Source organism: Ictidomys tridecemlineatus, chromosome 12, assembly GCF_052094955.1.
Source record: "Ictidomys tridecemlineatus isolate mIctTri1 chromosome 12, mIctTri1.hap1, whole genome shotgun sequence".
Lineage (NCBI taxonomy): Eukaryota > Metazoa > Chordata > Mammalia > Rodentia > Sciuridae > Ictidomys > Ictidomys tridecemlineatus.
Window position 1 is genome coordinate 80,806,156 of NC_135488.1, and position 24,162 is coordinate 80,830,317.

Sequence of the window (24,162 nt, forward strand, 5' to 3'; positions counted from 1 at the left end):
GTTCTCCTTTTGTGTGGGTGGGGTACAGAGGCAGTGCAGCATCTCATCTGCTGGAACCTTCTTTGTTCAACACACTCAACACATCTAATTCCCATATGTGAATTTCAGAAAACCTGCCCCTCTTTTATATATGTATGAAATCCTGAGAATTATACCATTTCAGACTTTTACATTTATCATATTTTTGTTCTATGATCTGAGCCATCTTGAAAACTTTAGTAAAATTTTTACCCTAAATATTGATGGTCGTCGAAGGAAGAATTTCACAAAGTTCAATAATATTAATATGTGTATTTCACAAAGTTCAATAATATTAAACCTGTAGTTTCATGAAGCATACACATAAATTAATACTGTCTTTAAATAATGTAGCTTTTGAAGGTGTGCAGTTTTCCCCTAATGAAGTAAAATCAATAAACCAGGTAAATTATAATCGAATTTTGTTGAATACTATTTCTATGAAAAGTATGCTCAGTGAAGATGGTAGTTAAATTAGCCTGAAATGCCTCTAATGATCAACCATTGCATTGCTTAATATGGGGGGCAGCTTTAAGGAGCATGGAACCATTTGTTTCACATCCATCAAGCAAATTGCAGAGAAATTGGAAATCACTAAATTATTACCAGTGCTTTCTGGTCTTCACCTCATTCTAAGTAATGCAGCAATCCCTGGATTTTCAGTGCATCTGGATTCTAGGGGAAAAAAATAAAATAAAATGGATGCTTTGGAAAAACCTGCTATTTTTTCACTTTTAGCATAGTGTTGTGTTTAATAGGCCTTTAGTTGAATACACATAATGGGGAGAAATCTGCTCTGAAATTTAAATTAATGAAAGCTTTCTGAAGTGGCTTCCAAATAGAAAATTTAGGCTTCTTTTCATAGCATGGGTAAGGATGAGAATTCTGATTAGCCAAACAATGTAGATTGCTTCATGATTCATCTCTGCAAATCAGCAGTTTGAAATCCTATAGTTAGCATTGGGTGCCCTCCAGTAAGATTTTATGAACATCAGCTTGGTATTTGGCAGAAGTACAATGTCAGTTGTCCAGACATCATTTTTCTCAATGAGCATATGTTTATATGTTAAATAATCACAGAACTGAATCACTTACAATTTTATTTCTATTGGCAGAGGTTAATGTCCTGTGCCATATATTTATATCTTCAGAAGGCTAAGTATTGCTAACCTTGGAGGAATTGAATAATTGTACCAATGAAAGTGATAGGCAGGCCAAAGAATCATTATTTCTTGGGGATGTACATGCTCTTTTACCTATTCATCTGAATTCATTTCCTTACATTGGGTATAATTATCCAATTAAAACTAAAAATGCTAAAAGGGCTGACAGAACCTGAGTCAACACTTGTAACGACCTGTATATGAAATAGCACTTTAACAGATTCTGTGCTCCGGGTAACTGTTTTAAAGTAGGAAGGCTGGGTTCAATTTCAATTTAATACCTGCTGCCTGATTTCTTACTTTGCCATGCACTATGCTGGCCTATAAGAAGGAAGGAGCTTCCAAATAGGTTGAATGGGCCCTTCTCTTAAGCATCCTGGAGAAGTGACACCTGCAGAAAGTTCTGTCTAAATGAGTCATGTTTCAGTTCATCTTTAGTCTGTAGAATGACTCATTTAATTGTATGATTTTTTTCCCTCCTTGCTGGCCAAGGGCAAGTAGGCTGTTGGAAAGCTTAAGAGAGATGGTTCAGTTCTTTTACGCTGAAATCATCATTAAAGTTGAGAATCAAGCTTGTCTTTCCATAGTTGTGCACATACATGAGGCACAGACCATCTGCTATCCCAGGCCCCGTAACTGAAGAGACATAACAATGGAAAGGTTGAGTCTAGAGTGAGTTGACTGCACTGTTGCTGCTCTGGGAATTGCAGGTTTCTGCATGCTTGCTTGCAAGCTTTTATTATCTCTCATGCAATGCACCTGTGTGTGGAAGTGCACACAGTTGATTGAATGAGCCCTTCTCTACAGTTGGGTTCTGAAACCATCACTTGGAAGGGTGTTTTCCCCAATGTTTGTACAAGCCCTGCTCTGGAGAAAGATAGAATCAGGCCCTAGAAATTATTTTTCTCCTTAAGATAGTGCACTTAAACACAAACTTATTCACCCACTTACAATGCAAATGAACACAATAGTGTTTAATAAAATAAGTATTCGGGTAATAAGCTCTTATTTACTCAATGCTATTGAAACATCCCTGTAAACAGAGAGCACAGAAAACAATGCCAAAGCCGGTATGTCACCTGTAGGTAAATGTTAGACTTTCAAAGACCTGGCTTTGCATACATGACCCTTCTCCCAAGGAGGAACTCCAGGTTCACTTTCAGTACCACTTGTGTCCTTGCCTATCACTATCTCTACTTCCTCTTCTTAAAATAGAATGTCTTTTATTTTTGTCAAAATTTGCTTTTGTGGCATAACTAGTTATTAAAAAAGAGTAAACACAGTGCAGAAAGGGCTGATCCCATAGCTATTGCACATGAGGGACAATGTTCCCTCAGAAATGCATTCTATAAGCCTAGTCACTAGACTATGGAATTCTGCGCTTTGATTCCTTACTAGTGCTAGAAAGGTGCAACTTGTTTTTAATTTCCTTGAAACCTACAATCCACTTAAACTATCTCATTAATATTTACATTGGCATTTTGGTAGTTGTTAAAAGAACCACTTCAATGAAATTACATTCTTATTTTATACCACATACAAAAATCAACTCAAAAGACATAAAATAATGAAACTGCTAGAAGAAAATAGGGGAAATGCTTCAAAACAATGGACAGGGCAAAGATTTTTGGACAAGACCCTAAAAACACAGGCAATAAAAGCAGAAATAGAGAAATTGGATTACATCAAATTAAAAAGCTTATGCACTGTGAAGGAGCCTTTTTAACAGAGTAAAGATAGAACCTTTGAATAGGAAAAATTGTGAAATTTATATATAATGAGGCAGTAATATAAAAAAAATTAAGGAACTCAATCCAATAGCAAGGGTAGACACTTCTCATAAGAAGACATACACATGTCCAACAGGAATGTGATAAAATGTTCAACATCACTAATCATCTAGGAAACGTAAATTCAAACCACAAAGAGAGATTGCCTCACTCCAGTTAGAATGGCTGTTATGAGAATGACAAAAGTTAATAAATTTTGGGGAGAAGGTGAGGGTAAAGGAATCCTTCCATAGTGTTGGCAGAAACATAAATGAGTATAGCCATTAAGGAAAAGAGCAAAGTAATTTTTTAAGTTAAAAATAGAATTACTATATGATCCAGTAATCCCCCTACTAGGTATATATCCCCCCGAAAAAAAAATGAAGTCTATATGTTGAAAAGGTATCTAAACTTACGTGTTTAATGTAGCATTATTCATAAAAATTAAGCACTTAGGTTGATTCCATATCTTATCAGTAGATGAATGGATCTAAAAAATGTGATACATATAAATAATGAAATGCAATTAGCCATAATAGAGGTAGAAATCTTGACATTTGTGCCAGCATTAGTGAACCTGGAAGACAACCACATTAAGCCCAATAAACCAGATACAGAAAGATAAACACCACAGGATCTCACTCATGAATGGGATCTAAATGAATTGATTTCATAGAATTTGCAATAGAATGATGATTATAGGGTCTGGAGTGGTTGGGTAGTAGAGTAAAAGGTGAGGAGAGACTGGTCAGAGGGCACAAGATTTCATTTAGATAGAAGGGATAGGGCTGGGAATGTAGCTCAGTTGGTCGAGTGCATGCACAAGGTCCTGGAATCAATCCCCCAAAAAACAAACCAACTTAGATAGAAGGGATAAGTTATAACAGACGTTTACTATAGCTGATAACATTGTGTTGTATTCTAGAAAAATGCTAAGAAGATGCTAAGAAGACACCAAATATTTTCACCATAAAAATAACAATGCATGTATTAACTAGCAAGATATAACCAATACACAATGTATACATACTTCAAAACATCATGTTATACTTGAAAAACGAATACAATTTAATCTGTGAATTTAAACAGAAGTAATTAAATAGAAGATGTAGGATCTTTGTTTGTGATGCTCAATTAAGGCAACATTTACACAGAGTTAGGCACTTAACACTTAACTTTTGGTGAAGTTAAGATAGAATCTTTCATTTTGAAACCACAGATATAAAGTTTTCTCATAATAATTTCCTCTAATAAACTTTCCAATTGAACTAACCATATAGTTTAGGGGTAGCACCAGATAGAGTGGTTAAAATATCTGTTTTCAGTTCAAGTTCAACCATCGACTTATGAGTAACCTGAGACAAGTAATTTGTCCTTTCTGAATCTCCCCTTCCTTACTTGTAATATAGGAGATGAGCTTCAAATGACCTTTGTGGTTATTTCCAGAGTGTAAATATTATAAACCCCAAAATAAATTCTTCCATGTTAAAAGACTTAATATCTCCACTAACAATTATTTATCTGAAGAAACCAATTTGTGAATGTTGCCTAAAATAGTCATAATACTTGTTCATTTTGAATTCTTAAAAAATGAGCACGTTCTTTGTTCCATTCGATGCAGGGATGTTTTGATAGATACTTTATTTATTTCAAGTTTCTGCTTTCTCCTCCCACATTGTTTCTGAGGCTAGGCAGCTGCCAAGGGTTATGCACTAATTCCTGGGAAATGGTCCAGAACAAGAATGGAATCAGGAAAGTATGTGAAATGCCAAGAGAGAGCAAGTCTGACCCTTTTTCTTTGTAGCAAAAAGAACAGGATTCATTAACACAACACACAGCAGGACCTTAGAAGGCAACTAATCCAGATTCCAACAAGGCAGAAGGAATTGTTATTTCATGTCTTCTTGGTAAGGACCACTTCCTGGTCAGCTTCTTCCATTTTGGATAGCTATAGCAGTAGTTGTTTCAGGAAAAATAAAATAAATATATATGAATATATTTTAAATATATTTAACTATTTAAAAAACACAATGAATATCAACATAGAAGTTTTTTATTTTATAATCATGTTACATTTTAATCAAGTCTGTCTTAAAATTTACATTTTAATGAAGTTAAAGAGAGAAAATTTGTACTGCTTCTTATTAACTGTAATTTAAGATGGCAGGACAAACAACCACTTGATTGAGAAAAGACACAACTTCTGAGAATATGATAGTAGTCAGCTAAATGATGATAATGGAAGTTATTCTGAAAAACTGATCAAAACCATTCATACCCATTTGACCCGGAATATAATATCTCATAGACCAACTATACATCTGTAGTCTTCATTGGTGGTGAAGTGTTTAAAAACAAGTTTTCATTTATAGAAGTCACCTAATAAAGAAGTAAACTCGTCAAAACTTAAGTGATCTGCAAATGCTATGATTTTATTTTCTTTTATTGGTGAGTAATATTCCATTTTGTATATATACCACATTTTCTTTATCCATTCATCTACTGAGGGGCATCTAGATTGACTCCACAGTTTAGCTTTGTGAATTATGCTGCTATAAACATTGATGTGGCTGTGTCCCAGTAGCATGCTGTCTTTAAATTCTTTGGGTATAGCTGGGTCAAAAGGTGGTTCCATTCTCAATTTTCCAAGGAATCTCCATACTGCTTTCCATATTGGCTGCACCGTTTTGCAGTCCCTACAGTAATGTATGAGTGTGCCTTTTCTCCCATATCCTTGCCAACACTTATTGTTTGTATTCTTAATAGCTGCCATTCTTACTGTAGTGAGATGAAATCTGAGAGTAGTTTTGATTTACATTTCTTTAATTGAGAGAGATATTGAACATTTTTTCATATATTTGTTGATTGATTGTATATTATTTTCTGAGAGGTTTCTGTTCAGTTCCTTGGCCCATTTATTGGTTGGGATATTTGTTTTGTTGGTGTTTAGCTTTTTGAGTTCTTTATGTACTCCAGAGATTAGTGCTGTATCTGATGTGTGAGTGGTAAAAATTTGCTCCCAAGATGTAGTCTCTCTATTCACCTCACTGATTGATTCTTTTGCAAAGAAGAACCTTCTTGGTTTGAATTCAACCATTTATTGATTCTTGATTTTAATTCTTATGCTATAGGTGTCTTATTAAGGAAATTGGGGCCTAATCCAACATGATGGAGATTTGGGCCTACTTTTTCTTCTAAAAAGGCACAGTGTCTCTGGTTTAATTCCTAGGTCCTTGATCCACTTTGAGTTGAGTTTTTGTGAATGGTGAGAGATGGGGGTTTAATTTCATTTTGTTGCATATGGAGTTCCAGTGTTCCTAGTACCATTTGTTGAACAGGCTATCTTTTCTACAATGTATGTTTTTGGTGCCTTTGTCTAATATAAGATAACTATAATTATGTGGGTTAGTCTCTGTGTCCTCTATTCTGTACCATTGGTTTACCAGTCTGCTTTGGCACAAATACCATGCTGTTTTTGTTACTAATGCTCTGTAGTATAGTTTAAGGTCTGGTATAGTGATGTGACCTGCTTCACTCTTATTGCTAAGGATTACTTTAGCTATCCTGGGTCTCTTATTTTTCCAGATGAATTTTATGACTGCTTTTTCTATTTTATGAAGAATGTCATTAGGATTTTGATTGAAATTGCATGAAATCTGTATAGTGCTTTTGGTAGTATGATAATTTTGACAATATTAATTCTGACTATCCAATAAAAAGGGAGATCTTTCCATCTTCTAAGGTCTTCTTTGATTTCCTTCTTTAGCATTCTGTAGTTTTCATTGTAGAGGTCTTTAAACTCTTAGGTTGATTCTAAAGTATTGTATATTTTTTCAGGCTATTGTAAATGGGGTACTTTTCCTCATTTCCTTTCAGAGGATTTGTCACTGATATACAGAAATGCCTTTGATTTGTGGGTGTTGATTTTATATCCTCCTATTTTGCTGAATTCGTTTACTAGTTTTAAAAGTTTTCCGGTGGAACTTTTGGGATCTTCTAGCTATAGAATCATGTCATTAGCAAATAGTACCAATTTGAGTTCTTCTTTTCCTATGTGTATCCCTTTAATTTCTTTTGTCTGTCTAATTTCTCTGGCCTGTGTTTCAAGAACTATGTTAAATAGAAGTGGTGAAAGAGGGCATCCCTGTCTTGTTTCAGTTTTTAGAGGGAATGCTTTCAATTTTTCTTCATTTAGAATGATGTTGGCCCAGGGATTAGCATAGATTGTTTTTATGATGTTTAGAGATGTACCTGTTATCCCTAGTTTTTTCAAGTGTTTTGAGCATGTATGGGTGCAGTATTTTGTCAAATGCTTTTTCTTCATCAATTGAGATGATCATATGATTCTTATCTTTAAGTCTGTTGATGTTATGAATTACATTTATTGATTTCTGCATGTTGAACCAAACTTGCATCCCTGGGATGAACCCCACTTAATTGTGATGGTCTTGAGCTTTTCTTGGTTGGTAGGCTTCTGATGGCATCTCGTGTTTTCCTTGCTTGAAATAGATCTGTTTAAATTATGTATATTATTTTATATTTTATCATTGATTTATAATTTCATACCATTGTGATCTGATAGAATGCAGGGTAGTATTTCAACTTTTTTGTATTAGGCATTGCTTTGTGGCATAATATATCGTCTATTTTAGAGAAGGATCCATATGCTGCTGAGAAGAAAGTGTATCCACTCGTTGAAGGATGAAATATTCTATATATGTCTGTTGAGTCTAAGTTATTGATTGTATTATTGAGTTCTATAGTTTTTTTGTTCAGCTTTTGTTTGGTAGATCTATCCATGGGTGAAAGAGGTGTGTTAAAGTCACCCATAATTATTGTGTTGTGGTCACTTTGACTCTTGAACATGAGAAGAATTTGTTGGATGAACATAGATACTCTATTGTTTGGTGTATATATTTTTATAATTGTTATGTCTTGGTGTATGGTTCCCTTGAGCAGTATGAAATGTCCTTTGTCCCTTTTGTTTAACATTAGCTTAAAGTCTGCTGTGTTTGTTGCTAGGATGAAAACCTTCAGACCATGTGAGTGGTATGATTTTTCCCAACATTTCACTTTCAGTCTGTGTATGTCTTTTCCTATGAGATGAGTCTCCTGGTGGTAGCATATTGTTGGGCTTTTTTTTTTTTTTTTTGATCCAATCAGCTATCCTATGTCTTGATTGGTGAGTTTAGGCCTTTGACATTCAGGGTTATTATTGAGACATGGCTTGTAATCCCAGACATTTTTGTTTATTTTTGTTATTTAAATTGACTGGTTTCTTCTTTGGTTAGCTTTTTCTTTAGTGCAGTACCTCCTTCTGCTAGTTATCCTTGTTGTTTTTTTATTTCCTCTTCATAGAATATTTTGCCAAGGATGTTCTGTAGCTATAAATTCTGTTAAGCTTTGTTTATCATGGAAGGTCTTTATTTCATCATCAAATCTAAAACTTAATCTTGCTGGATACAAGATTCTTGGTTCACATTCATTTTCTTTCAGAGCTTGATATATGTTGTTCCAGGACCTTCTAGTTTTTAGGGTCCGGGTTGGAAATATGCCCATAACCTAACTGATTTTCCCCTATATGTAATCTGATTCCTTTTTTCTTGTGGCTTTTAATATTCTCTCCTTACTCTATATGTTAGGCTTTTTCATTATAATATGCCTTGGTGTGGATATGTTGTGATTTTGTACATTTGGTGTCCTGTGAGTCTTTTGAATTTGGTTTTCCAATTCATTCTTCATGTTTGGAAAATTTTCTGATATTATTTCGTTGAATAGATTGTCCTTTCCTTTGGTTTGGAACTCTATGCCTCCCTCTATCCCAATAACTCTTAAATTTGGTCTTTTAATGCTATCCCATATTTCTTAAATGTTCTGCTCATGGTTTCTTATCATCTTCACTGTGTGGTCTACATTCTTTTCAAAATTATGTATTTTGTCTTCATTGTCTGAGGTCCTGTCTTCCAAGTGGTCTAATCTGTTGGTGATGCTTTCAATTGAACTTTTAATTTGGTTTATTGTTTCTTTCATTTCAAGGATTTCTCTTTGGTTTTTCTTTAGAACCTCTATCTCCCTATTAAAGTAGTCTTTTGCTTCCTGTATTTGCTTATGTAACTCTTTGTCAAAATGATCTTTTGCTATCTTATATTTGCTCTCATATCATCCTTTAGTTCACAGAACATTTTAATTACATACATCCTGAACTCCTTCTCTGTAATTTCATCTGCTGTGCTGGCCATGGATTCGAACAATGTGGTATCTTGATTTGTTTGTGGCACTTTCCTCCCTTGTCTTTTCATGTTGCTTGTGTGTCTTCCTTTCTATCTCTGTGGATCGGAAGCATTACCATTTTTACCCTATAGGCTTTTAATGCCACTCTAGGGTTCTAATACCTCACCTGGCTATCTGGTGTTCCTCGGTAGTTGCTGCAACTAAAGATGATGGTGGAGGTGACCCAAGACTGAGGTAGCAGCTTTCAGTGATGAGGTGTCAGGTCGGGCGGGGGAGCCAGGAGATGTCATTGTGTGATGCGTTCAGAGATGAGCTCTGTGTCATGCAGTATTGCAGCTCTTGGCTTTCTTCAGAGCTTGTGATGTCCCCAGGTGCAGGCAGGCTACCACAAGTAGGGGACTGTAGCAGTAGCTGCCAAGTCCCAAGATGGAGGAAACTAGGGGAGCCCTAAGTTGGTAGATGGGGGTCCACATGGGAGTGGCAGCTGGACTTCCTGTGCGTGGGTAGTGGCTAAGTGTCCTTCATGTAAACAGCACCTGGGAATTCTGTGCTAGTGCTGATGCTGGTGGTCCTGCTAAGGCACCTGTGAGTCCCGCGTGGGCAAGTAGTCAGAGTTAGAAGTCCTTTCCTAACATTGAGGCCCTTGGCCCGTCGCGGCACAGCGGCCATGATTCCTGTGAAGAGTCAGCTGTAGAGAGGTCCTCTTTCATTTTCAGCCAAGTATTATTCCCACTAGTTGAGTCTTGGGCCATGGAGTGACACAGAATGCTGCCTCCCTCTGGCCTGCCATCTTGGATCCCTTTTTCTCAATGTAGAAGTTTAAAACTAGAAATGCACAATGAGTTTTCTATAGGTGAGACTTACAAATGTCTAGAAGAAAATCTGAGGATGGTTGGAAAGATTTCCATGAGATTTGGAGACCCATTTTTCACAAACCATGAGTTCCTTACATCATTGTCAGTATGTTGGTTTATCTGACCTCTCTTTGTGATTGAGCCATCAGGAATTGATTGGACTTTAAACATTAGATCACTAGAAATACTTGTCCTACTCAACTTCTGCAAAATTGAAAGCAGACACAATTTCAGATAACTTTATCAGTTAACATAGTGTATTACCCAGAGAATTGAAAAGTTGTATATGTAATTGTGGGGTGGTGGGGCCCTTGACTCAACCAGCTAATTATTTTTATTGCCCTACAGGAATTTATAGTTGTTGGTGGCAGTTGAAATTTCAATTTTAAGCATTTGCCTAATTAGGCATATTAGTGAGATAGCTCCTCATTCGAAAACACCTATCTCTTTCAGCCTCCAATCTGAATGTGTCCTAACCAAAGAAGCTGAAGGAGCCTGAAAACTCTTTGAGGGATTTGGAGATTATTTGTAATTTACCATAGAGTCTTTGTTGTATTGATTATAACTTTCTATGCTTATGGGGATTAATTAATAGGACTAAATATGAAAGGCTGCACGCTAATGACATTAACAGGAGCCATAATTACAGAACATAATTGCCAATAATTCTTCAATGGTTGTTTGGTAATCAGATTCTTTTGAGGTTAAATGAAAATCAAATAGACATTTTATTCATAGAGATATTAGCAATGCAATGATGCATAATCACACTTGCTGTTTAACCTCATCTTGCTGTGCAATGTGCAAAATGATGTCTATGGTATTTTCAGGGATGTTTAGGTTGAGTCTTTTGAGGTTCAGGAGAATGTGTTGGGTAAAAGTATAGCCCAGGAAGTCAAAAAATGTGGGTTCTGGTCTTAGCTATGTTATTCCTAATTGCATGCCTTTGATAGCTCACCAAACTGTGCTAAGATTCTATTTTTTCATCTATACTTGGTGATAATGTCTGAATGATGATATTTTAAAGTCTAATTGAAATGATGCTTGTGAATTGTTGATTTTTTTATTATTCTGGGGATTGAATCCAGGGACACTTTACCATAAGCTACACCTCTAGCCCTTTTTATTCTTTATTTTTGGGTGTAGTCTTGTTAAGTTGCTGAGGATCTAAGTTCTTAGACTGGCCTTGAACTTCATCATCACTTTTGAGGATGGGGAGGTTGGACAGTGTTGGGGATTGAACTCAGGGATACTCAACCATTGAGCCACATTCCCAGCCCTACTTTATTTAGAGACAGGATCTTACTGAGTTGCTTAGAGCATCACCATTGCTGAGGCAGGCTTTGAACTCATGTTCCTCCTGTCTCAGCCTCCAGAGCCACTTGGATTACTGGTGGGCACCACCATGCCCGGCTAGGCTGACCTTGAACTTGAAATCCTACTACCTTGGCCTCCCAAGTCACTGGGGTTATAGGCAGGCATTCCTGTGCCCAGCTTAATGTTATATCTGGTGCACAGTAAGTGCAGCTCAAAAGTAGAGGCTGCTTATCCAATAAAGTTAGTGATGCTCAGCAGCAGCCAGTAGAAGAGAGAGACTTTGGGACTCACATTCCACAGATATCTCCTAGATTTGAGCATTAGGTGGGTTGCCCAATCATGCGGTACTTCAGTTTCCTCATCTGTAAAGTCGTGCTAGTAAATTCCCTATCTAGAAGAGCTAGTCATAGGATTATTACCCATATAGGAAAATCAATTCTTGAATGATGAAGAGAAAATTACCAAAATAAAAAAAAAGAAAAAAAAGATACTTGACCTGCCTCAAGAATAGTTCTTATTATCTGTTAAAAAGAGAAGATGAAGCCAGGCATAGTGGTACATACCTGTAATCCTAGAGGCTCAGGAGGCTGAGACAGGAGGATTAAAAGTTAAGTCAGCCTCAGCAATGGTGAGGCTCTAAGCAACTCAGTGAGACCCTGTCTCTAAATAAAATACAAAAATAGGGCTGGGGATGTGGCTCAGTGTTTGAGTGCCCATGAGTTCAATCCTCAGTACCAAAAAAAGAGAAGATTAGGTATTTTCAACTCACTGTCTTTGATGTCTGCAGTAAACTTAGAATTCTACCATATAAATTGGCTTGGGGTGAGAGGAAATACAATTAAAGGAGAAATAAGGAAAGAGGAAGGCTTCGAGAATCAGCACATGTTCTTGGTAATCAATTATTGTGCAAAGAGAAAGAGAAAATTAAACAAATGTGAAGAAGTGTATTTCTAGTTGTGTTAGTTGGTTTTCTCTCACTATAACAGAATACCTGAAATAACTGACTTATAAAGAGGAAAGTTTTATTTTGGCTCATAATTTTAGAAATTCAAATCCATGATCAATTAATCCTGTTATTCTGGGTACTATGACAAAACAGGACATCAGGGTGGTCGTTTGAGGCAGAGCCAAACTGTTCATCTCATGGCCAGGAAGTGAAAGAGAATGAGGGAGAAGCTCCAGGATGCTGCTTAAGCGACCTAAAGACCTCGTAGGGACTTTAAAAGGTTCCACCACATCCCAGTAGCACCACTTTGGGGGCCAAGCCTTTGGGTGACATTCAGCATCTAAACTGTAGCACTAACACACACTTACACAGAAATATGTGGAATGGGGAACTTGACTGCAGATGTGAATAGTCTCTACTCCCTTCCTTTGCATTTGCCTGGTATTCTCACTTCCATCCCAAATGCCAAAAGATGCCAAGTAAACGGTGGACACCAGCAAAAGTTCTGCAGACACACAAGCTAGCGGTCGATGGCCTATGTGATACAATGTGTGAACTGTGGTGTGATGCACCTTAAATGACCCATTGCATTTAGGTGTACATCAAAAGGCACATCCTCTAATGCCAGTTGCTGTCTTGATTCATGATAATCTATCTTTAACACGGACAGTATGAGAAAAGTATATTGGTTAGGTTCATTTTTACCCTTGAATATACTTCCTGGAGTTTGCCCTCCTTTCTTGTCAATAAGAATGTGAGCAGTTCCAGACACACTGGGAGGCTAACTGCAATTCAGCAGTTCCTATTTCTGTTGCCCAACCCCCCTTTCTGCTTCCAAAATACTGCCTTCATCTATCTTCTACAACAAGATATTGATCAGCTCTTGAAATGGTCTTTCTCATTTCTAGACATTCTCTGCACAGATAAAGAAAGAGCAGAGTAGAGTAGAACATGGATCTGCCCTTGAAATGCATCCGAATTTCAGAACTGAGAATGTTAAGAACCTCTGGGTGATGACTCACAGCCTCCCTCTAGTGGCCAGTGAGAGTGCAGCCAAAGAAAAAGGAAATCAACCCCAGCTTCTTTCACTTTTCTTCTCAGTGTTTCAAAAGTGCCTTTGGGAACTGGTTGCTTGAAATGCAGACCTGCTTGTTTCATTGATGCACTTGGTCTCTGGTACCTCAGACCAGTGGACTCCTGCAAGCCCACTTAACCCCTAATGGCCCTGAGGCAGATAGTATTGTGCAACCATCAGAACTTTGCCACTGTGCATATCAGGTTTTCTATGGTAATGCTGATTTAAAAATGCAAATTTGAATGCCAGAAAAAGCATTTTGTAGTTCAGAAATTGGAATGAGACTTCTATGGCTTCATATATCTGCTGGATGCTTCTTTGATCCAAGCAGAGAGGGGGCTGGAATAGATGTTCCATTGACAGTAACAGAAAGGGATTTTATCTTAACTAGATTTTTTTTTTAATGTGCTAGAAATTGAGCCCAGGGTCTCACACATGCTAAGAACATGCTCTATCCCTGAGCTAAACGTCAACCCCTAGATGATGTTTCTTAATTGTCACAGTATTTCCCACCACCATCTATTAAGCTCGCGGTGATTGAAGAAATGATTGGGGTAGAGCTGACGATGTACCTTAGTAGTAGAGCACTTTTCTCGTACACGTAAGGCCCTTGTTTTCATACCCAATACTGGGGGAGGGGGGCCAGTAAATATTAATGATAGAGTAAGTCAAGATGGAAAAGGGAAGGCCTTGCTCAAGTTAGGTATGGGTTCCTCAATGGAAATAAAATCAAGAGCAAGAAGCAGGGCAACAGTGTGAAGACACTTACTAGGATTCATACCTATGGAGGAAAAAGTTAAAGCAGTTCCCTTTGTATTCTAGTGAGGCATCTATAAATGTAAAAATATTTATGATTTACTGTGCAATTTCTATGGACCACATACTACCTTGGTGTTTTCATCATGTTATCTGACATTAATCCTAGTAATAGCCTTTTCATGTCGAATCAGCTTCAGTTTCTGGATGAGTAAAACAGGTTTAGAGGTTAAGTCACTTGCCCAGAATTATATGGATAGGGAGTGGTGGGGCTAGGATTCTACCATGCTTGTTGGATTCTGAGGACTTAACTAAGATGTGTCCAGGGTCATGGTACTTGAGGACTACCTACCATAGTTGTTTTCCACTGAGAACTCAGAATGTGATGCATGAAGCAGTGGATAGAGAAACACCAAGTGATTCAGTCTTGAAAATTATGATTGAGTTATCTTTTTCTTCTTTGTGGTCTTTTGTTGTGATAATTTAGGCAACAAATTAATTTTTCCTGTACGATTTCATGTTCCCTTTAACATTTTGTGTCAGTTATGTGTTTATTTACCAAGGAAATGAATAGCATTTTTGCAGCTGCCTAAAATTCTAGTCCTACACTAAAGTTACATACTATGACCTGTATTCGTGTATTCATGTTAGGAGAGATGAGAGTGTGTGAGAAGCGTTTTTTTTTTTTCCTTCTTTATTTCCACACTGGGAATTTCCTGCATCTACAAATATGACTTCTTTGATTCTTTATTAAAATACTATGCTGTTTTTTTCCAAAGTACTAAAAACTATGATAGTGTTTAGGTTATTATTACTTTTCATAATATAAACTGAGTCTAAAGTTCTTCTGACTACAAAGTAATATCTTATATATTTTACAAGTAATAGTTTTTAAAATTATGTAGCTCAGGTCTTGATGGTATTATGTATGTTTTCAAGCAATGGGAAAACAGAAATAATGGTTGGAAGAACAAACAGTCTCGTGGTGTCTATAAAGATTCTAGGACTCCAAAGGCAATCTCAGGCTAAAATTAGACACAAAGGCAGTGAGTGTATGGTATTTCTGGACTCCAAAGGCAATCTCAGGCTAAAATTAGACACAAAGGCAGTGAGTGTATGGTATTTCTGTGAAGGAGGAAACTAATTCCATTTCCATTAATCTACATTCCCTCCAAAAAGGTTTAATTCCCTGGAACATTGCTATCAAATCCTTTCCTGTTGAATAAAATTCAGAATAAAGTAGTCATTTCTCACCTCTGTTCAAGTTAGATTAGTATTTAGGAATTGAAAAAAAAATAATTCTAGGGTTCTCTTATCAATGATGCAAAAGATGGGATTCCAGTGAGCTTTTAAAAATTACACAATGGTTGAATCAGTTAGACAGGATTCAGCTTTTTCAAAATGTCCTTGTCATTTGTCAATTTAACTGATATCCAGCTTTTTTTTTTTTGATCTTCAAATTGCCTTTCTCATTGAGTTTATGGAAAAAGTAATTGATATGGGAAGGATTTAGCATTATGTCTGATTATTAATGCTTATTGAATGTTCTACTCCTTCCAACATTCCTCCTACTTTCTTTCCCAGTTCTCAGCATAAACTGCTGAACCAAGAAATTGTCCTATTTGTAATATTTTCTGAAAAATGCTGACTAGTTCCCTAGATTTAGTTGGCCACCCTTCATTAGCAACTCCATATTAATTCTCTTGATAAAGAATGCACATTTTAAAATTTCAGTGACTTTAAGTATACAGCTCACTAATTTCTAGAAGAAAAACAGAGTACTTGGATTAAAATTGTAGTTCCTGATAGCAACAGAGCTCCTAAACCCCAGTGCAAACAGCACATCACCTCATTAATGCAAATATAAAGGTATAGTCTGTCATAGAAGAAGAAACATACCTTTTCCAAGGATTCTTAATATTCTGACATATGTTTACCATTCCTTTACAAGGAAAATGGCAATTAGTCTTATTTTGGAAATTACCATTCTTCCTTACTGTTGCCCTGCTTCAGTTTTACTATATGCCTCAGTAAATTCTAGTGACCCTGAGCAAGGTCTCTTTAGTTGTCCAGTTTATGCCACCAACTCATTGGGGACACTTGAGTCTATCTATTGACCTTAGAAAATTAAATTTTCTCACCTTTGGAGTACATTTACTATAATTATTGTTTATTAAATTGTGAGTCTACATCACTGCTACCTTATTACTTACTACTAGTAGCATCTGCTGTGTGTTGAGAACCCATTTAATCCTCTTGAGAGATCTGCATTTCCTCCATGAAGAGTACCCTGCAGACAATAAGTATGGAAAAAATGAAGAAAGCGTGGAAAGGAGAGGAGGTGTCTTGAGATTTCATAAATTGCCATACACCTTTGCAAAAGTCCTCAAATAAGCATGAGACCCTTGCCTCATCTGTTTCAGTATTTCAGGAAAGCATTACTTTTACATCGAAATAAATATGTAATAACATAATAAATTTTAAAATCATATGAACTTTAAAATAGAAGGTGTCAGATTTTATACGTTCTGCAGAGCACAGTGATTCCAGATTTCTGAAGTAAATTTTCATTCTTTTCTCCTATTTGGGATATCTTTGGGAAGAAGAAAATAGAGAATACAGATAAATTGAGCAAAAAAAATTAATGTATGACCATATAAATTACAATAGCTAGGTGAAATTTATAGTAGAGATCAGGTTCTTTTTTGAAGTTATGCTGTAAGTCTGTTCTTATGAGAACAATTACTTAGACTAACCAATAAGGGAACATTCATCATTTGTAAGAGGGATTGATTGAGTCCAGACTCTCTTGTGCCTCTGTCATAAATGGTAAACCCCACTTGAGAAAGACAGCCAAATAAGCTCATGAGGACAGTTTTGATCTGTTTTAATTAGTATTGATTTTTATGTGTCAGTTTTATGCAGGCAGGGAGTCACAATTATGCCCTGAGTGCAGTAAGTCACACCCTTCACAGATTTTGACAGACAGAAGCAGTAATTTTAGTGGTAGGAGTTAATTTGCCCTGGCATTAATGCATAAAAAGGTTGGTGATTGTGTCTAATTGTTTCCTTTCTAACTAGCTCAACTAAAAATAAGGTTCAAGAACCAAGCTATGGGAAGTTATCTATTATGAGGGTTTCTCCAGAAAGGGATTGCTTAAAGTCACTCTTCTTTGTAATCAATCAATGAACATATATATTCTATCATTTTTTTCCTCCTCCTTCTTTCTCACCCTTCTAAGCCTCCTTCACTAAATATTAACATAATAAAAGTGTGGAAATTAATAATCTCCTTTAATTCTGCCAATAAAGAAATACTGCAGAATACTCATTTTTAAAAAGGCAGCATTAACCATCTCATTGATGATTTTATGTAAATATAAACTAACTCATATAAACATTCACACAAGCACAGAACTTTTACTTGCCCTTTAACTTCTGCTGGATCTCTAACTTTCCTAGCCTTATATTTAAAATGTAAATTAAAAAACCTACAAGATTCACTAGACTTATGAAAAACCAGTTAAGCAAAACAATAAATACATAAATAAAAACTCTGCAGATGTCGAACTTCTTGGGAGAAATCACCAATTGGTTCTGCTGATTTAGTAAGGATCCAGCTTTGTTATATTGAGATGGTATTTCAAAGTGTTTATTCTGTTCCCATTCGTACACTTACTTGTAATTTCTTGAAGGTGTAATTTACTAGAATCTTGAGAGGTGAGATTGACAGAAAGATGTTTTATGACTTTGTTTTTATCTTTATCATGACACTTTTCAAATAAAATGAATACACCATTTTTATTACACATAACTAAAAATGCAGAGACAAATTCCTTTGAATGTGACCATCTTTAAGCTGCCGTCTTTGGCATAATGGCTTTTACCCTTAGTCTTATCCTAGTGTGATCACGAGGTAGGTATAAACCTTAATATCACATTCTCAAAAACTGACTCTTAAGGTAGACTAGAACTGTGTGCGTATGTGTGTGCCTTTTAAATAAGAATCTTTCTCTTAAGTTCCCCAGAAGTGCTGGCCCATTCCTAAGTGAATCAGAGTTTATAAAGAAACTACCAGGAATGTCAGCATAAGCCAAACTCAGGTACCTGGAGCTGGGCAAGACAAGATTTCCTCAGAAGACCTTGTTTCCTAAACACCTAACAACACAAAAAGGGGGATATATGGATAAATGGCTCCATTACAAAACCTTCCTTCATTTCTTAGTTTCTGGTAATGTAGGTAACCATGTTGACTATTGGATATGTCTACCATTTAGTATTGTACACACACATATGTACCAACAAGTTCATTCAGGTTAAACTACTAAAGCTTCAGGTTTACTTAATTAAATAAAATATATGGGGGGCTGGGACTGTAACTCAGTGGTAGAGTGCCTGCCTCATACATGTGAGGCACTGGGTTCGATCCTCAGCACCATATAAAAAATAAATAAATAAATAAATAGATGGTATTTAAAAAATAGATGGACATTAGAAAATTCATATGGTTCATCAGAATATTTTTTTTAAGACAGAATACAGGGATCTATTTGGAGTTGTATTTCTCTTAGTAACTAGTAACTTGTTTTTTGAATACCAATGCATAATGAAGGTAAACACTATTAATATGTACTTTTAACCAAACAAGCATGTTTCATTAATTAAATATCCTTAATATCTGAGTACAGTGGCACATACCTGTAATCTCTGCAGCTCAGGAGGCTGAGGGAAGAAGATCTCAAGTTCAAAGCTGGCCTTTGCAACTTAGTGAGGCCCTAAGCAAATTAGTGAGACCATGTCTCAAAAGAAAAAAAAAAAAAAAAAAAGGCTGGGTTGTAGCTTAGCAATTAAGTACCCCTGAGTTCATCCCAAGTATATAGGTATAAACATGTATGTATGTACATGTATACACACACACTTCTATCTATTCATGCTGACAGTTTAGAAACCCTGATATTTAAGATCCAGACTCGGTCTTAGATCCAAACCAAGTCTTCTAAAGACAAGGAAACGGTCTCAGTGACATTCGGCAACCTTTCTAAGATAGAGCTGATGACAGTTCAGCCACTGCCAGGGGCTCTTCTCACCGTACATCCTGATGGTGCTGTCAGTATGCTGCCCTCTGGGGTCCCTCCTGCCTTTTACCATCATGACTGTGAGGCTTTTGTTTCATGTCCTGATTATATTTGGTTATCCTTTTCAAGTATAAACTTGCTGGTTAGTTCTGAGAATCCCCCACCTTCCTTCACCAAGTTATATTCAGTATGGCACCCAAATAAAGGACTTATTAAATTTCCATTAAAAAAAATTATTCAAGGCTGCTGGAAAGTTCTAGAAATCTACCACTTACCACCAAAGAAATTATGTGATATCTTTTTACTCCAGGGGCTAAGAGGCAGAAATATTCTATTGCAGCTAGAAATCTGCAGCTTCCATACTTTCATGTACAAGAAGGTGGTGGTGGTGGTGGTGGTGGTGGCGGTGGTGTGGTGGTGGTGTGTGTGTGTGAGAGAGAGAGAAAGTGAGAGAGAGAGAGATTCTTTCAGCTCCCTATAAATTAGATGGTAAATGGTTCAGCATTGTATAAACACAGACAGCTATCATTTAAACCAGATTTTTTTAAAAAAATTAGAATATATACACTATTCCTACTTTCATCAACTTATGAAGGTCAGAAGCAGATAAGTTGGAATAGGTGTGCAGATTGATGAGGTGATATCAGTAGTGTAAAATTTTCCCCAGTGCATCACCAATATGGAATGAAAATCAAATGGCCCCCCATGAAGTCTTCTCAAAACCAGCAACTTCACTGAATTACACAAGATTTAATTAATTATTTGGTTTTCAAATGAACAGGATCTAAAACACAATCTTTGGAAAGGTCACATTTACTCAAGTTGAAACTGCAATCCAAATGAAGCTCTATTTTATTGTTGTTGTTGTTGTTTAAATCTAGGCCATTTTAAATCAGAAGTTACCTTCAAATGTGGTATTTGATTTAAAAAGTCATTTTGTATTTAAATGTTTTCCAGCATCCATGGTGCCCAGCCATTTACCACACCTTTCTTCAGGTAAGGTTCACCCACATCTTGCTTCTTTTAGAATTTGCATGTTTGGAGAATATTTTGCCTTCCATAAACTCCCTTGATAAATTCATGCCTCTCTAGTGGGTTGACATTCTTTAGTGTTTCCTTAAAAATACTTGTACTTTTGACAAGAAAAGAAAAAGAAATTCATTGAGTATCTTTTAAATGGAAGCCTTATTATAAGGCCTTTGGGCCACTATCAATGAGGTATTTTGTTTTGTTTTTGAATAATGCAATGTTTAGGTTGTTTTAGACCTGAATTTTGCATTTTGAGACAAAGTCTCACTAAGTTGCCCAGGCAGAACTTAAACTCGCAACACTCCTGCCTCAGCCTCCAGAGGAGCTGGGATTACAGGTATGCGCCATGACACCATGCCTTAGTAACTGACTTTTATTGAATGACCCCCCATCTTATAGTCAATACCATGATTTTAAAAAATTGCAAAATCTGTTTATTTATATGAAAGAAGGAACAAGGCTCTGTTGTAGAGGCTGATACTAAAAATTATTAAATGGCTGAGAATTATTAGCATCAAAAAAGTTCTCATGTCCTTCTTCCCTAAGCACTCCCCTGAATTTAGATGTTACTAACTCGATTCAGCATAGAATTTGAGGTCAGAGGCTTTTGAGCTACAATCTGTGTTTAAATTCCCACTCTGCTACTTAAATTTAATAATACCTCAGAAAAATTTGTTAACATTTAAAACTCACTTTTCCCTCATTTAAAATAGGAATAATATTATCTGTGTTGTAGAGTAGTTGGGAGGATAAAATAATATGCCTAAATAGTACAGTAAAAGTTTTGTAAGTGGAAAGTTTTTAGTGGTCTCAGGTAATTGTATTTTTCGTTGAATAATTTTTAAATTCTGGTCTTTTATAACATTGTTAGAATAATGTGTCTATCCTAAAATGTTTCACTGCTATAGACAGTAGGATCAAAATTTCAAATAGTTGATTTTTTATCACCCTTAATTTTAGATATGACTGTGATACTATTCATTCAACAAAATATTTATCAAACATGCACCATGATAAAGATTGCCTTTTCACACCTGAAGGTCTAAACATGAGCAGAAAAATAGATACGGCTTCTGTCATTTTGAGAAACTTGTGAGGGATAAATATACTAACTAGGTAATTCCTCAAAGTAGTCTCAAATTGCAGTCATATAAGGTACCTTAGAGGAAGATGGAGCTCTAGAGGTCTCTGCTCAATAGATTTGACCTACTCAAGGCCTCTCAGAGAATCTTTCCAAAAAATAATAATATTTGCTATGGAATCTGATAAATGAATGCGGTGAACCAGGTGTCCAAACAGTCAAACCAAAAATATGTTCCATGGAGAGAGGAAACAGCATGTTCAAGGTCCTGTGGTAGAATGGGGATGGAAAATGCAAATGAGAGACCATTTTAATTGGAATAGAGGGCAATGAAGGGAGAGTGGTTTGAGATGTGATCAAAGTAGTGTTTTGCTTTAAACCTAAGCTCAAGCTTCCAGGCCATAATAAGCAAGTTTTGCTTTTATTCTAAAATAACAAAGGAACATTTTTTTGAGGTTTTTGGGAGAACAAATATGACCATATTTGCTTTTCCAGGTGAAACGGGTTTGAAGTGAATGTCTGAGGGCCCATTAGAAAAAATATTGCGGTAGTTTCTATTATAATTTCTTGGATGTGGATGGAGGTAGTGAAGATGGAAAGCTGATCATACATCAGAGGTATAGACTACAGAATGAAGCAGAGAGAGTTCAACCAAAGGAGTTCAGGTATCTTGAGGTCATTTAGGAGAAGATGATGGATAGGCACTTGGATCTGTAGATCTGAACCTGAGAAAAGAGATCTATGCTCTACTACTACTTTTCCTAGTAGAGGATAGGAAAGGTAGCAGAATACAACAGTTACTAATAGGGCATTATGTAAAAATGTGGATGTGTAACCCATGTGATTCTCCAATCTGTATATGGGGTAAAAATGGGAGTTCATAACCCACTTGAATCTAATGTATGAAATATGATATGTCAAGAGCTTTGTAAGGTTTTGAACAACCAATAAAAAATAAATTAAATTAAATTTAATTTAATTTAAAAAAGAGAGACCTATGCAGTGTGAGGCATTTGTGAGTCACTGGGTTGGACCCTGATTGAGGGATACGGTCATAGCACAGAGAAAAGGAAGCACTGGGTTATAACAGTATTGGGATTGTTTTAGATAATGCAAGGAAAAGACAGAGGCAGGAGGTTTGCTGAAAAGAGGAACTGTATATCTTTTGGATATAGAATATTCCAAGCTCATTTTTTGGTCATTTATTGAGATATATTTTGACATTTCCAAAATTTCCAGTGGATTAAGGAATGTTCTGGGTATAAGTAGGAAATACTGTAAGATGTTAATAAGATTGAATTTTTTTGTCTCTTCCTAATTCTGTAAAAAAGAAATTTTGTCTGTGTCTCTTTCTCTTCCTCTCTTTTGCTTCCCCGCCTCACTCCCCTGGCATCTGCAAACTTTAAAAAATATTTTTCACTAAACTAGATAAATGAGACACCTTTAAAGTCTCTGGAACTGTAAATTATGTGCCCTTCATTCCTATTTCCATCTTATTATTCTTACTTTTCTCTTTTTGTGTATTCTTGATTTGCTTCATTACATGTTAAATGTATTTTTTCTTTCTTATTTGTGCTCATTTTTTGTAAGCCATCATGTCACTTATAAAAATATTTTGAAACAAAGCAAAGTATAAGTCAATTAAAATACACAATTTTAAATATTAGGTTGATGAGATTTCCTCCTAAATATTTTACAGAGATATACAGAGAAACAATTATGTTTTGACATCTTTCTTCTTGGGAGTTTTTATTTAAGATTAGCAAGAAAGGAAAGACCTATTAATTCTGAAAAGTTTAAAATTCTGCCCAGTAAGCTTTTGAAAGTTGATACCAAACTTAGCGAGACCCTGACTCTCAAAATAAAAAGGGCTGGGAGGTAATTTAGTGGTTAAGCACTTCTGGGTTCAATCCCCATCGCCCCCAAAAAGAAAAGTTGTTATGAATAGTCTAACATCATTTCACTCCAGTAGTCAAGTGGAGAAGAGTACAGGACATTTCCACACATCCATCACACTAAAATGGGGTTTTTGTATACATAAGTGTATGTTAGATTAAGAGCTGGTCTTAGTGCACAAGAAGAGGCTAATCTTTTGATTAGTTGTCATTTGGACATGCAGAAGTCCTGAATACTTTATTTTCTGTTCTCTGGACTTGTTTGCTTATACTAAGTTAATACTAAAACATATTACCTATCTGGTATGAACTGTATCGGCTTTGACATTTTAGCCATCAGAGTATAAAGAGGGTACTTTTGTTGTTGTTTGTTTAGGTTATATGGTTTATTTATTTATTTTTTTCTTGAGAGATGCATTTTAAGTCATAGGTGTGCTTCTAGGAAAAGCATTTCTCTACAGCCCATTTGTTTCATATGGACTGCCAGAGGACTTTAGGACCTTCTGTGATGAAGCAGTGGACCTTTGAGCCAGGTACTTCTTCCCTATTTCTTTTCATGATGTTTCATGGTTCATTAGAATTCTGTCTCCACACCTAACAAAACAGAAAGTAATCATAAATATGATGTTTATTGTCATAGCAAGAAACAAAAAAAAAAAAGCAATGAAATACTTAGAGCTGTTTAGTTTCTTTTCAGTCATTTTATTTGGAAATGACCTACCCTTGTTTTCTCAGAGTTCTAGGGCAGAGGCATTATCCACCCAGGAGTGCTGGGTAAAGAGACAGGTTGCAGCATTTACTTGAATTAACTTGGTACACGATATATTAACTAGAGACTTTTGAAATTCATGTTTCACTAAAATGTACTGCTTTCTGAACTTAGAAATTTACTTGAGAGCAGGATCAAATTTTAAAGTATAAGACAAAATTTCTGAAGCTCATCATGTTTGGCA

The 24,162-nt window shown here is 36.0% G+C and overlaps 1 protein-coding gene across 41 annotated transcripts in view; it reads left to right on the forward strand.

Moving 5' to 3' along the window:
- Positions 1-24,162, forward strand: part of Nrxn1 (neurexin 1) — a 1,065,676-nt gene that overhangs the window by 275,977 nt on the left and 765,537 nt on the right. For 14 of the 41 annotated variants that reach the window (XM_078029183.1, XM_078029182.1, XM_078029185.1 and 11 more), the window contains one exon: positions 20,162-20,200. The exons of the other annotated variants lie outside the window; for them this stretch is intronic. In XM_078029183.1, the coding sequence (XP_077885309.1) occupies positions 20,162-20,200 (39 nt within the window). The remainder of the gene's footprint in view (positions 1-20,161; positions 20,201-24,162) is intronic. 41 annotated transcript variants of the gene reach the window in all.